Raw genomic sequence first — 14383 nt, 5'->3', positions numbered from 1 at the left:
TGGGGCCAGGGCCAGGGCAGGGGCCGAGCCACAGTCCACTCCCCATACACCCCTGTCTGAGGAACCTGTGCCCATCGGGGCATGCGGGCAGCAGATCATGGCTCTTCCCCAGCCCTGGCCCCACACTGGTCCTGCACCAAGGTGTCTCTGGCCCCAGCCACGCATCTCACTCTCAACCATGACTCCATCCATCCCAGCTGCCCTGCCACACACCCTGCCCATGCAGGTCCTGCCCCTGGCTGTGGGTGCAGGGAGGATGGGTGGGTGCCCAGGAAGGAAAGCTGGGAAATGGAGTCTGCCACTGGCTGCACCCAGCCCACAGGCCGTATTTTGCCCACATCTGTTCAAGACCATGCTTAGAGTCCCTGTCTCCGGAGAGCCTGAGAGCAACACTGGGAGGAAGGAGCCCCAGTGAATGGGGATAACTATCAGCAGTGTAGTCAGGGTTGGGAGGGAGGCTGCATAGGTGTGACTTTCTCTCCAATAGGCAGATGTTTGAGCCCTTCCCAGAGTATAACTTTTAATTTCTTTACCACACTTCTTAGGCAGGGAAAAGATTCTGTTGGAACAAGATACGTGGGATATTTAAGCACGATTGGTTTCTGTTGAGGAAATTTGGAGGATACATGTGAAAGCTGAACTTACTGAGAACTAGCTTCTACCTTACCTATGGAGGCTAGTGCTATTCCATAAATATTAGCTTCTTTGCGCAGGCAGACTGTACAAGTGGGAAGTAGGAACAGCAGTTTGAAAGCCCCCATGCCATTATACAACGCTATCTAATAATTAGGTTTTTCAAAGCAATTGCACACACGCTTATTTCCTGTTGTGACAACTCTAGTCTCTGTGTCGCATTTTTTTCAGTGCGCACATGTGTAACTGCCATTGTCATTAATGTGCGTTATGCCTATATACAGGGGGGAGGACATATATCTTTGTATCCTTGGAGCATGATCAGATAAGATACCTAAAGACATTTTTGTCCAAACAATACATACATCCATGCTCCATGATGAGGAAATTTCCTTCTGAAAATGAATAGAAAGGGCTTGATTCTCCATTTGCACCCATGAAAATCAAAATGGCAGCATTTCTCACCCACATTATAGAAGGTAAAACTGATTCACTAGCCGTAGAAGAAAGCCCTGTTCTCGCATTGTGTGGGTTTAGCCTTACAAAACATTTGAATTGGAAAGCTTCTAAAATTTGAAGATGGAAGAAAATTAATCTTTTCAAAATGCTTAAACATCAGCAGCAGTGTTGGCAGAATCTTCTTCAGTTTAACCATGCTCTGAAAGCTACAGGCCAGCGAACCATTCCATTCCTCTGATTTAACAATGACAGTGCTCCACTTTATCAGACCCTAGAATGAGCCTGATCTTTCTTTGGCACCAGTTTTATTCCGGTGTAACCCTGCTGACTTCTGTGGAACTATTACTGCACTAAGGAAGCAGGGGATTCAGGCCTATATTTAGATAATTATGATTATTAGTATCCTCTCCTGCTTCTATCATGTGTCAGGATTATAGATGCTCTTCCACCAACCCTCAGCTATTGGAAAGGAGCTATCACGTGATAACTTTCTAAGACTCAAGCACTAGAAGGCAAATAAAAAGAACCCAAGGTTTATTTTTAAAACAAAAATCTCATTATTTGGGGGGCCTAATTCTTGATTTTTTAAACTCTTGGGGGTGATCAAATCTTCATTATTTTAAAACTATCCAGACCACTTGTCACTTTCTCTTTTTCCTTATAATTATTTCTCTCTCTGGTTAGTTTTGGAGTCCATATAGTGCTTTTTAGACTAGGGTTGGTATAAGACACTATACAGACCAGTGGAATTGTTCTAAGTAAATGCAACAATTCTATAGGTTGAGTGAGTCAAATGAAATGTAACATACAAACTGAAACCAAATGTAGAACATGTCCTTTAGTTACTACTCTGAATAGTTCTTCATCATTATAGACAACCATTTATGTTGCCTTATGTTTGAAAGCTACTGTCTTAAGCAGGAAGCTATGATTGGGTTTTTCAAGTATTTTAAGTCAAGGAAAAGATCCCTACTGTGCTTGGTAAGCTATATATTCCTTTAATAAATGGGCTGGGGGCGTGGAAATCAACTGAGATACTGTAGCTACAGTGCTAATCTGCTTTCAACTCTGTTTTTGGAAGGACCAAATGTAATGCAATCATGGTGTTGTTACACCCATTCTCCCCAGCTAATGCATAGTAAGTATCAGTAGCTATTAAAAAAAGAGGAATTATGTGCAAGTTTCTTAAAGCACTGACATATACAGATCTGGAAAAGACTAGGGCCTTCTATTACTAATTAGTTGTTTTTATACACAGGATACATTGCCCAAACATTGCCACCAGCTGTGCTTTTGATACACACAGACAGAAGAGGGGTAGAAGAAAAAGAAAAAGAGAGAAAGATGAGCTTTTGTTTGCCAGGGATTGTTTCAACATGACAATGTCACCATGCCTAAATGCTTTGCACAGATTTGGATCTGTATGTTATTTCAGGCTATAAGCTAGCTAGTCCAGTGGCAGATACCTAAACTTTCTGTAGCCTTATCATGAAGTAATTTCAAAGCTAGCATATATTAGTACTGCATATAATAATGACTCCAACATCAGCCACATACTTTTTATCATATCTTAGTTTCAAACACCCCCTCAGATAGTTCTTTGTTTACAAAAATTATACTGTAAGTGTCTGGCACTGTTTATTGCTGAAAATGAAAAAGAAGCCCAATGAAATCAGTGTCTGCTGAAAGTCTCCAGTGTAGCCGAACTGCCCAAGTTTTCAGCTAAGATAAGAACAAATTTATATAGAAGAGGATATTTAAAACAATAAATCAATGTCGTCTTTGTTTCACTTCATTGTATAGTACTGATTAAAAATGCACAGGATACTATAAGTATCGGAGGAACTGTTTTAAATTAAGCCCACAACAAGCTCCTGAGTCCTGGCTCTGATTTGTTTTAATTTAGGGGATAATTGGTGCTTTGGAACTTGCTCAGCTCTAATTCAATAAAAATGAATCAAACAATGGCTCGTCATTAGAGCACTGTTGCATTCATTCAAGAGATTATAATTTGGTTCCTGCTTTTAAGTAACATTTCTGACCCTTTGGGGAGAAATATGTGCAAGAGATAGTGCAAGTTGTTATGCTGGGATCTGGTCCTTACTGTTTGGCACTGTTAGGTTCTCTAAGGAATTGAATATACTTGTTCATTGAAAACTCCCCCTGACATCAGTGGATTTGCAGAACTGAGCCTAGGATGAGGGAAATTCAAGTAATCCAGTAAAGATAAATATAGGTCCTTATTCATAGAACTAGTGCACATTGGTTAAAAGGAAGCATCTTATGTGAGCTTACTATAAGAACACCTCAGGGAAGTCCATTTTACCCTTATGAAGACATAAAAATAGCCTTTAGTATCACTATAGACAGAATTACTATGCAAGTGTAATTTTAAAACACTTATATAGCCTTTCTAAACACATAATTCTTTCCACATGTTTATACTGTTATTGTATATACTATAATAATTTGTAAGCAAGTGATCTTAATAGACATAATTGACAAATATTTATATAAATTAAATTAGCAATACTTGTAAGAGACAGGATTTTATTTAAAGTATTCTTTTGAAAAATAGTAAGGAACTAAGATCTGCCTTACTAAAACTGTGTGGGATAACTTATTAGAATGAAGATTGTCAAAAGACAGGCAGGTTGTTTAAGCATTTCCCCATAATCTTTCTCCACTGAAAGTAATAAAACCAGGGCTGGGAAGATTTTTTCCCCCCAACATAAGCTATTTGCTAAAATATGTAGCTTTAGTGGATTCTAAACTGATTGCAAATCTGGAGAAAAGTTTTAGCTGAAGAAACAAATATGAAGAAAAACATTTGGAAATGTCAAAACAAACTGACTTTCCCAAATGTTTCAGTTTTTTTAGGTTAGGTTCACAAAGGAACTTGTGCACCATTCACAAAATCAAAAAGGGGGAGGAAGAGAAGGTGATTCTCCTGTTATATTCAGTTGTTCATTGGTAAGTGTAGTCACTTGGGATGTGGGATGCTAGTTTGATTCCCCTCTCTACCTCAATCAGCACTGGGATTTGAACCAGACCTCCCATTTCACAGGATGGTGCCTCAAGTACTAGGTTTACTGGTGTGGTTTTCTCTTCTGTTGAAGCTGTTCCACTTTATAGAAATAATTATATATTCATTAAAACAATGACCAAAACCAGGGTTTCCTTACCTATCAGACAAGTGTCCTAACAACCAAAGGATTATTCTAATGTAATGAATATATAAGCCTTTGTATAAAGTGGAACTGCTTCAACAAGAGAGATTTAAAAAATTCACCCTACAATAACTCCACCGTCCCCTAGCTAAGGCTGTTTACTGGGAGGCTGGAGGCAGTGTTTCAAATCCCTGATCTGAAACATACTGAGAAGAGATTTAAACCTAGGTCTCCCATGTCTTCAGTAAATGCCCTAACTGCTAGGATATAAAGGGGAGGAGGCAGGGGATAACATCTCTTCCTGGTTTCATGGTTCCTAATAATAAAAATAATAATAATAATAATAATAATAATAATACTCCTTATTTGCCTGCAATTCCAGCTTATTCCAGTTTTAGGTGGAAGCTCAACAATTACATTTGTTGAGCTTTTGGTTCCTTCACCAAACTGAAAAATCTGTTACAGTAGCAACCTAATTATAATGCCAAAGTGCCATGAAATGCACAAAACAAGTGACCACAATTATAATCTTTTCAGTATACCCTTATATTATTTATTTCATGTAGAAAAAGATGTGTGCAAGAGGGAGACATGAGCAAACCATCCATGCAAAAACTTCACAAGATAAATGTAGAATAATTTGCACACTTAAAGTTGCAAGAAGCATGAGATGCAAAAGTCAAGTTTCTCACAGCAACATTAGCTATTTTCCATATCCTATGTTTTTTTGAAATACAGTTTATAACAAAGAATATTGTAGTGGGCTACATGCTTATCCAAGATGGGAATTTAAATTGTTGCATACATGAAGCTTGAGAGAGATAATGTAACTTTTGCAACTTTGTGGGGTTTTTTAACAATTTTAAATGTGCAACTTCAATATTGTGCAGTTTCAAGAACAATAACAACAGTAATAATCATCATCATAATCATAGTTATTATTATTAATATTGCATATGTGCAGGGTTGTGCCTGCATGCAGATTGGTGAGTGCTTTAGGGACCTGAAATGCCTGCACTCAAAATGGGGTGCTTGTTCAGACTCTGAGCAGAGGGATTTCTGCAGTGTTGAGAAGCAAGCTGGGCTCCGCAACAGGAGCAAGCTAAGCTCCCACTCTGGACAAAGGTCTGGTGATTAAGGGAAGAGAATGAGCATGAGAGGGGGTGGAAATACGATGTAGGCAGAGCCCTGGTACTTAAGCACAATTCAGAGAATGAAAAAACAGTGCGTAGAATTTTTAATATTGCCACTATCCCAATGTCTGCCAAGAGTGGCTTAAGGGGCCATGTTGAAAAGCTATGCTTAGAACCTCTATCAGCAGGAAGCCATGGGTCCAGCTAGACTCTATGAGTATTGACTCTCATGCTTTTTAATCAAAAGATTTAGTATTCTTCTTAAAGATCCAGCATTAAAATAAATAAGTTTCTAGTCTTCACGATTGTGGAGAAAAGCTTAGAGATACAACCAGTTAAGTATGTCCAAGAGGTTGAAAAACCCAGGAGGTAAATCAAAATAATCTGAAAGGATTTTTTAAAAACTCTTTCATGTTTTCTTAATTTCATGTCACAATTTTAGGGAGCTTGATTTATGATTTCTGAATGCCTAGGGCTGGGAGTACCAAGTCCTCACTGCCAGCTCCTCAGTACCCCATGAACTGGTCTGCAGGACACCGAATTCTTGCTTCCCCATTGCTTGCTCCGTGCACCTTAACTGGATCGGGAGCAAAAAAGCATCAGACCCAGAAGCCTTTCATCTATAAAAGGTAGGTCCCTTTATGGATGAGAACTGAGCACCACCTCAGAGAATGAAAACAGCAAAGCCCTGTGGGCAGAAAACATGCCAGAACTCAGTACTGCTCCCTCACAATTTCATTGTTATTAGTCTCCTAATTACACATGCTGAGATGAGTGCACTTATGAAAACACTCCTGCGTGTGCAGGGCATCTCTAAATGACTGCAAGTGTTCAGATTTAAAGACACAAGTAAAATAAGCTGTTTTCAATCATTCCTGTTTTAACTAATTAAATTTATGCATGCACAGACTTGTCAACATGGACTGTTTACATACCAGATCGAAGTGAATCTACTTTTTCAGTTCTGTGTGAAAAGAAACAGGACAATCTTCTTTCAAAATGGGAAGGCATACCCTCCCCACTCTTGCAGAACTCAAAAAGAACTGAAAGGAATTTGTTCAAATGTTGCCTGCTGCTAGTAAGTGCCTTGAAAATTTCAACCTGACACTTTTTTTAAAAAGTCCCAGATACGTGAGAATATAGGCATTTTCATTAAAAACTTTTTTTGAAACACAACCTTGGATGCAGCATTTCCTATTGCAAGAATCAACCATTACAATAAAATAAAAAGTACCAAAGCTGGGTGCACTGTGCAAAGTCATGTCTCGAATCACCCGAGTGCCAAAACAGGACCACATCAAAAGGAACTGCTGAGCTACTTTCTTCAAAGAACCTTGTCTCTTGGCAGCTACCTACAAAAAATATATATATTTATAACATGCATAAACTTTTGTTAGAATTTTGTACTGTCCAATGCTGTGCATGTCTGCCTATTTGCTTTACTGGAAAACTACATCTCATCATAAATTTAGCTGCATGTTAAAGAAAATTAGGGTAAAGATTATAATAAATATACTTGAAGCCACCCAATACATGACAGTTCTTTACAGATTAGTCTGCACAGAGAGGAAATCTGCATAGGACAATACTTGATAACTTCTAAATCATAGTATTTGTGCTTGCAAGGGTTACATCTAGATTACAACTAATAAAGGAATTTATTAGACAGCCTAACAACATCCTCTGGTCTTATCTTAATTTGATTCTTGATAATTATCTAGTTCAGGAAGCAAATTACCTAGTTCAGGTAATTATCTAGTTCAGGAAGCCAATTTAGAATAAATACTGGTAAGCCTACACTGCAAAAATAATTCACTTGAATTTTTAAACTACTTGGCTCCTGCTGTACTCATATCACTTTTAGTGCTTACTTTCTGTGAACATTCATATAATCAAGTTTCAGCAGCAATAACACTTTTTTCAGAAAGCAATGTTTAAGCTTACACTCTGAAATACATATTTTCTGTATTCATACCTAAGTCTAAAAAGTTTGTTCTTTTAATGAGTTAATGGAAAAAGCAACAAGTCCTTTCTAATAGTCATAACTAATGGTAGCAATTGATCAGTGAAAAGAAATTTTGCAAAAAAACAAGTATTTTCAAATAACAGACACATGCAGAAAGGGAAAAAACTGTAGGATTTTTAACATGATATCCTTTATGAATGACCTGATCAACTCCCATAGTGAAATTTGGAAACAAGGAGATGGCATTTTCCAACAGAACAAGTAAATGTAATATATTATCAACTGTGATGTAAGATAATAAGTAGACAGAACTGTATAATTACATAGCATTGAATTACAATATGCTGATACCTGCTGGGCTGAAAATGTTCATATGACTAGTAAGTACATTTCAGCATCCAACTAAGTAAAATAAGATTTGTCACAAGTCAGTAACTGATGTTTCCAAGTTTTCTTAAAAATCACACAACTTTACCCTTTTTTGAATAATGAGCTAGTCACTAATCTTTACTCACTAATCTTTATTCACTAAAATACATAATGATGACAATAATTAGGGCTGTGCAAGGCTTCGGTCTCTGATCCAATTCAGCTGAGATTTGGCCTGACTCAGTGGCTGAATCTCTGAATCCAAACTGAGTCAGGAGACCCTTTAATTTCTCTGAATCGAATTGGAACCCTCTGAATCGATTTGGAGAGATTCAGAAAGATTTGGCGATTCAGATATAGACACAGGTTTAAATGGTTTTCCTACAACCCCAAGGTACCAGGCTGAGATGCTGGGGAGGATGGAGTGTCCCATGGCAGCATGTGTGTGGGGTCCCCAGTGTGCTTGGCAGCAGACCTGGGAATGGATCAGAAACACTTCTGGGTCCACTGGGGAGCATGCTGGGCCCCCCTCCGCACTTCCCTGGCTCAGTGACTGGTGCCTCCTGGGTCTGGGGGGGCACCTGGGGTCCCCCCACAGCCAACTGCCAAGCTGGAGGGTGCAGGGGGGCCCCCCACGTGCTCTCCAGCAGACCCAGAAGTGGACTCAAAAGTGCTTCCGGTCCACTTCCAGGTTTGCCGCCGAGCACATGGGGGGCCCCCCAGCTCCTGTGAGATGCTCCATCCACCCCACCATTGCAGCATTCATGAGACATGCCTGGTACCTCTAGGTATGTAGAAAAAACATTTAAAGCTGTGCCTATGGCCAAATCGATGGTTCTCCGAATCAGCATCAAATCTTCAGATTTGGATTCAGCTGAATTGAATTGGGGACAGTGATCTGAATCAATGAATCAAATCACTGTCCCTGATTCAAGCTAAATCTGAATCTGAATCAAATATGGCCCGTTTTGCACACCCCTAATGATAATTAGTCCAGCTAAAATTCTCAAAGGAATAATGATTTATCCTGTGTTACATCATTTTAAAAGATGAATCTGAATCAAAACATCAGATATCTACACCTTTGTATATGAGGAAAGGAGGTGTGATAGAGTACTTGACATCTGAACTCTGATTTAGCTCCAAACTTGCCACATGGAATTGAAGAAACCAAAATGCTGGCATTGAGCAGCCCTGACCTGAAGTCTGAAATTTGGATCCAGATTTTGCAAACTCAGGGCCTTTGTTCCATGCTAAACACCGGTTACTTGATAGTGCACACTCGTAACTCAAATTCTAACCCCCATTACCAACCTTCACAACGCATCTGTCCACCATAGAATCCAACCACTCAATGTATGACTCAATAGGTGACTGCTCCTCCAAAAGGTGATCAAACTCTTGATACACTAGAAAACAAAGAGAGAAAAAAACTCCCAAATCAGAACATTAACTCCATTTTAAGGCAAGACTGGGGGAAAAAAAATCTGAAACAGTCAATAATGTGCTGCCAATTAGCTCAGCTAATCACAATCGGTTATTTAACTATTAAATATGTGTACTCCTTCTGGTTAAAGCCATTCCTGTGTGCTTAGTCTCTGGATCCTGATCCCATGGAAATTAATGAGGATTCTTAAAGAACTTCAGCTGGAGCAGAATCAGGGACAATCATTTGAAATCATCTTTTGGTTTAAACTTCAGCTGCCCGCCCAGAAATAAAATACGTTTATGGTGTTCTCCGTGCAAAGCACTAAGCTAGGCTTTGACCCTGGTGATGAAAAAGGTCATGCATGAAATTGATTTAGAAATGCATAGAGGATCTTTTAAACACCAAATGGGTAAGTATTGTTGACAGGCCTCTCATCTGTATATCTCCAGTGCACAACGAGTTAGCTGTAAGATCATGTTTTAACTGCAGCCACTATTTCTTTCTATTGCTAAACAAGCAAAAGAACATTATTTCCAATAAAGTTTGTACTTTTTAAAAAAAGAACTGATCATCACCACACAAATATTATGATTACCAGGGAGTTTCCAAAGACAGCCTGAATGCCTTTGATTTTCTCTCTCTCTCTCTCTCTCTCTCTCTTTTAATACAGAAAGTAAAACCAGGCAAGTCACTCACAAGTGTCAATTAAAATTGCGAATCTCCAGTTAATTTATGAGAAGAAGCTATTGGAAGACAAGGAGTCATATATCTGAACATCTCAAGGAATTGTTCTGCAACTGAGCTAAAGAAAATGGTCCAGTAAATCAAGAGGAAAGATACTTTATACCTGCTGTGTCACAGGATGATTTAATGCGCTGTGCATTTCCCTTTATACTTAATTATAAACAACAGGAGAGAGGAATTTCCCACCATTAGAACAGATGCTGGGAGCAGACAGAGGAGGCAAACTCTGAGCTGGCAGTTAGAGAAGAATGTCAGAGGGAGACTAAGAAAAAAAAAAGCAAGATACAAGAAGGTTTTCCCTTCCAGATGCATGGGCAGTTTTATGAGCAGCACGCTGACCTGAATGCTATAGATCAGGCAGTACTCTTACCAGCTGAAATGGCCAAGCAGTTGGAATGCTTTTAAGAGTTTTCTCATCCTACATACAGTTGTGATGCAGCACAGGAGTTTATTTTATTTTGCTCATTACAAGGGGCTAAGCTGGCACAGCTGGGAAATGCTGAGGAATTAACCCTTTCTTGCTTTCCCTCACAATTTTGTGAACCAAAGACCCTTCTTGCTCAATATTGATCAACAGGAGGAGGCCGGTCTCCACCTTCTGACCAGAGGCCCTGGCCAGGCATAGAAGAAACTACTTCACAGTACAGATGAAGTCATTTATGTCCTTTGAAGCATGAGGAGAGAGACAAGGGTAGGATCAAAATTTATTGTCTGCTTTGCTCCTGGGGAAGGGCACCTGTATGCCATCCCTTACCAAGGGCTGGTTATAAAGTTACTTCTGTAGCCTAAAGGGACTGTCACAGGCATTACATTTCTACCAGGAGAATCACCACTTTTTTGGTGGAAACTACAAGGGTACAAAGGCTGATTCAATTTCTCCCAGGGGAAACTTGCCCCCTCCAGAAGAAAGATCTTCCAGGTGTTAACCTGGTGTCAACCTGGCAGGGAGTTCAAAGCCAGCGGGGTCAGAAATTGGGTTCAGGGGGCTTTCCCAGCCACACAGGTTTTAAATGCTGTGTGTGCCACTGAGCTGGCACTGGACTGTTCTACAAGAGGAGAGTAAAAATGTCAGGGAAAGACTCCATGCCTGTTCCCCATTTCCCACTCTGGGAACAGGAATGGATTAGCCACTGCTATCTATGCCTTCCCCAGACTGGGATCACCCTGGTCTCAGGAGCAGCGGTGAAGGGATGATTGTAGGCTGAACACCTATACTGTTCCCTCTCCTGGAAGTATGTCTGATGATGGAAATTTCTACCACTAGAATGAACACCTGCTTCACCTGTGGCCACAGACAGCTCTTTCAGGGACATGAAAGAAGGAGTATAAGAGAGAAATCAGGAAATAAGCAATTATATTACTTCCTTTTTATGTACTTATGACAAGGTATTTAGCAGAATTCACAGGTTCACTGGAGACTGACATGGTCGCACCATGAGCACTTCTGCTATGGCCTCAAATTCTCAACTTCTAGGCTTCTAGCTCACCCCAGCATCCATGTCACTGAAGCAGGGTATTGTACTATTAACAAGGTGAATGAGCCTCTCTGTAATAAGAAGTAACTGCAACAGTTTTAGTACAAGTCTGCATAGCTCAAAGATGTTTTTTCCAGGTACTATAGTTGGAAATTGTGCCCTATGGATGACAAATGTTGAGATTTCCCAACACCAGTAATCTGTGAAAGGGTGCTAAAAGTCCACATGCAATATTATTACTAAGACATCTCAATGCCATTATAAAGTGAGGATCAAATATTACCCTCTCAGGAGGGACCTGTTTAAATATGATGTGTATGCATGTGCACTGCAAAAGGATACAGTGGTTTCAGTAAAATAAGAATCTGAATCTTCACCCAAAATAAATCAAACCTAGATCAGTCTCTTTCATAGTGTGAAAAGTTTGAATTGCTTTTCTTTATCTATACCTTTCTGCCAAGATTTAAAAGAGGATGAGGAAATCAACTGATTAATAAATTTTTGAGGGAAGAGAATATCTTTTGGATGCATACACGTATAATTCCCAGTACTATGGCCTCTAATCCTTACTGGGACCTTAGACACTACTGTAATGGAAGTGCAAGTGGCAAGACATGGGAAAGATGTCCTAGTACTGTTAGTATAGAAAAAGAAAATGCTTTTAAATAGCAGTAAGATAGTGTGTGAGGATATATATACTGGAGATTTAAAAGGGACTAAGCTGATTTTCAAGCCTGCTCTGAGCTTTCTTGTAGAATGGAAAATACATTGCAACAGCAGCACTACATTTGCTGCACTGGGCCTAACAAAAAATGTAAACTCTTTAGAACTACATCCTGGTAGACTTATCCTTGTTTACCTGTCTTTAAATTGCCTCTACTGAGGGAGAAGCTATGGCAAAGTTAAAGAGATAAAGTAAATGCCACATGTCTACACACATCTCAAAGTAATCCTGATCCAGGCTTGATCATTTATATTGGATTATTGTTCCTGAAATAGCCTCTCCTCTATTTCCCATCATACACCTTTCCTTTTTTGTTGCAGAGCGGTTACCTACCAACACTTACATGTGCTTAAATCCATCCCTGGTGAGGAAAGTTCTTAAGATTATATTTCATTATAATGGGACTTTTAAACACATACCTAAGCTTAGCACATTTTTAAGCATCATTCCTGAATATGGATGCTTTCCTGAATCAAAGCCATGACTATTAAAAGCAATTAAAAATTAAGGTTTTGGGAACTGGGTAATTCTTAGGGGTTGGGGATGGGTGCTAAGGACATTATAGGAGAAGACAGCTCTTCTGGCTGCTAGGAAACAGGTTAATCTGGACTCCTGAATTCAGGAAGATCCACCCTGTCCCTGCCCCAGACTGACTCTCAGTACATTCTGCCTTCTCTGCTGCAAACTCCTGGCTCTTTCCTCTCAAACCTGGAATCATCAGTGGTGAAGGAGGGTCATGTCAGGAGGTAAATACAAAGGCTGGGAGGAAATGGCAAGAATCCTAAAACAGTTTTCCACTGGGAAGTAGAGCCAGCAGGCAGCAGCTTAACCAGGGTGGGACAGCCAGGCCAGCAGCCCTGGGTGCTGATTTATGGGGGTGGAAAAATAACAGCTGCTAGCAGAGCTGCACAATTGCACCAGTGTCACAGCAGCAGCTGGAAGTTACCACTGCTCCAAGCTCCCAGCTACCTTGTTACATATCTCCTAGCACAAGATGGTCAGGAAATACGTGGCCAACCACCTGCTTGTTGGAGCTTCCTGAATTCAATGAGAAATGTGAGGTGTATGGGAGAGTTCATGTTACTTTCAGGATACCAAGTGAGAGCAAAGATTAGAAATAGTATTAATGACAACCGTACCCATGTTTAGCACCTCAGTGTAGAACACCAAGAGATGTGCAGCAAGTGCTGCTTTACGATTAGAACTGTGCATTTCATGGAAAACTCAGCTAAGTCTTTTGCAATTACAATAGATGGCCTTTCACCCTAGATGCAACCTGCCACTTTAAGAAAGCATATCTCTGAGCTTTCTGAAAGTCATTCTTCAACTCATGCCCTTTGTTATACCAAGACAAATGATGTCAACCTATATATTCTCTTGGCATATGACAGGTATTGATTGAGAGAAAGTCATTATGACATTTCAGCCAATAAAAAGTTCACTTGTTCATAAATGTGCTTTGTAAAGCTTATGTTTTTTTTCTTTTATAGGCCTTTACAGGTGACTCAGATACATAATAATATTCTTGATTCTTGTCAAAATCATCCAAAAGGCAGCTATCCCATGATATTAAAACAGGAAAAACCACCACATCTATATTCCATCAGATAAAATGATTAATAGCTGGACCCACAGTCTTAAGTCAAAGAAAAGACTTACATCAACTTCAGCAGGTTTTGGACAAGGCCCAGGAGCTACATCAGTCATTTAAAAGACTAGAAATAAACTCTTGAATTTAACATTGTCCATGTCCATGTCCAAGTGTCAAACTGTAACCTTTCATCTTTGCCTCACCTGTCATTTTGATGAAACATTTCAGTAGTTATCTTAGCAGCAGGTGATCAGTAGCCAGCAGATGATATTCTACTCCTTTGTTACAGTATCTCTTAATTATTACATTCATTCACTGCATTCATACATTATAAAATGGAACAACACTATTACTGTTGTGTTTTGTATCTGACAGGAAGGTGTTCACCATACTTCACAGTGGGGTTCTATTCTTACATTGTATGATGAGCTTTCTGTGCTCCTCACGAGAGTCCTCCATGGTGTAGAGAGTTTGTTTGGTAATGCTGTTCAGATCCACATTCCTCCAGTCCTCTAGCATTTGGAATGTAATATCTGCACTGTGGATCACCGTTCTTGAAGCCTATAATCCAATCCAATCTACTCATTAGTTCATGGTTTATTAGGTGAAAAAATAGGTTTCATCCCCTTTTATGCTTTCTTAACCATCATCTCATTAAGATGGTTCTTGGTTCCTGCTCCTCCTCTCTCC

At 39.6% G+C, this 14383-nt stretch overlaps 1 protein-coding gene across 1 annotated transcript in view; it reads right to left on the bottom strand.

Annotated features, from left to right (window-relative positions):
- The window catches only part of RFX4 (regulatory factor X4), a 133812-nt gene that overhangs the window by 36472 nt on the left and 82957 nt on the right, over positions 1-14383 (bottom strand). Inside the window, exons 12-14 of the mRNA XM_019544787.1 lie at positions 14110-14254; positions 9045-9139; positions 6630-6747 (exon numbers count right to left, since the gene is read on the bottom strand). Of these exons, the coding sequence (XP_019400332.1) occupies positions 6630-6747; positions 9045-9139; positions 14110-14254 (358 nt within the window). The remainder of the gene's footprint in view (positions 1-6629; positions 6748-9044; positions 9140-14109; positions 14255-14383) is intronic.

This window comes from Crocodylus porosus, unplaced genomic scaffold (genome assembly GCF_001723895.1).
Source record: "Crocodylus porosus isolate Cpor-Errol unplaced genomic scaffold, CroPor_comp1, whole genome shotgun sequence".
In the NCBI taxonomy this organism is placed as follows: Eukaryota; Metazoa; Chordata; order Crocodylia; family Crocodylidae; genus Crocodylus; species Crocodylus porosus.
The sequence above is the reverse complement of the archived record's forward strand: the minus strand, read 5'-3'. Positions and strand labels throughout refer to the sequence as shown.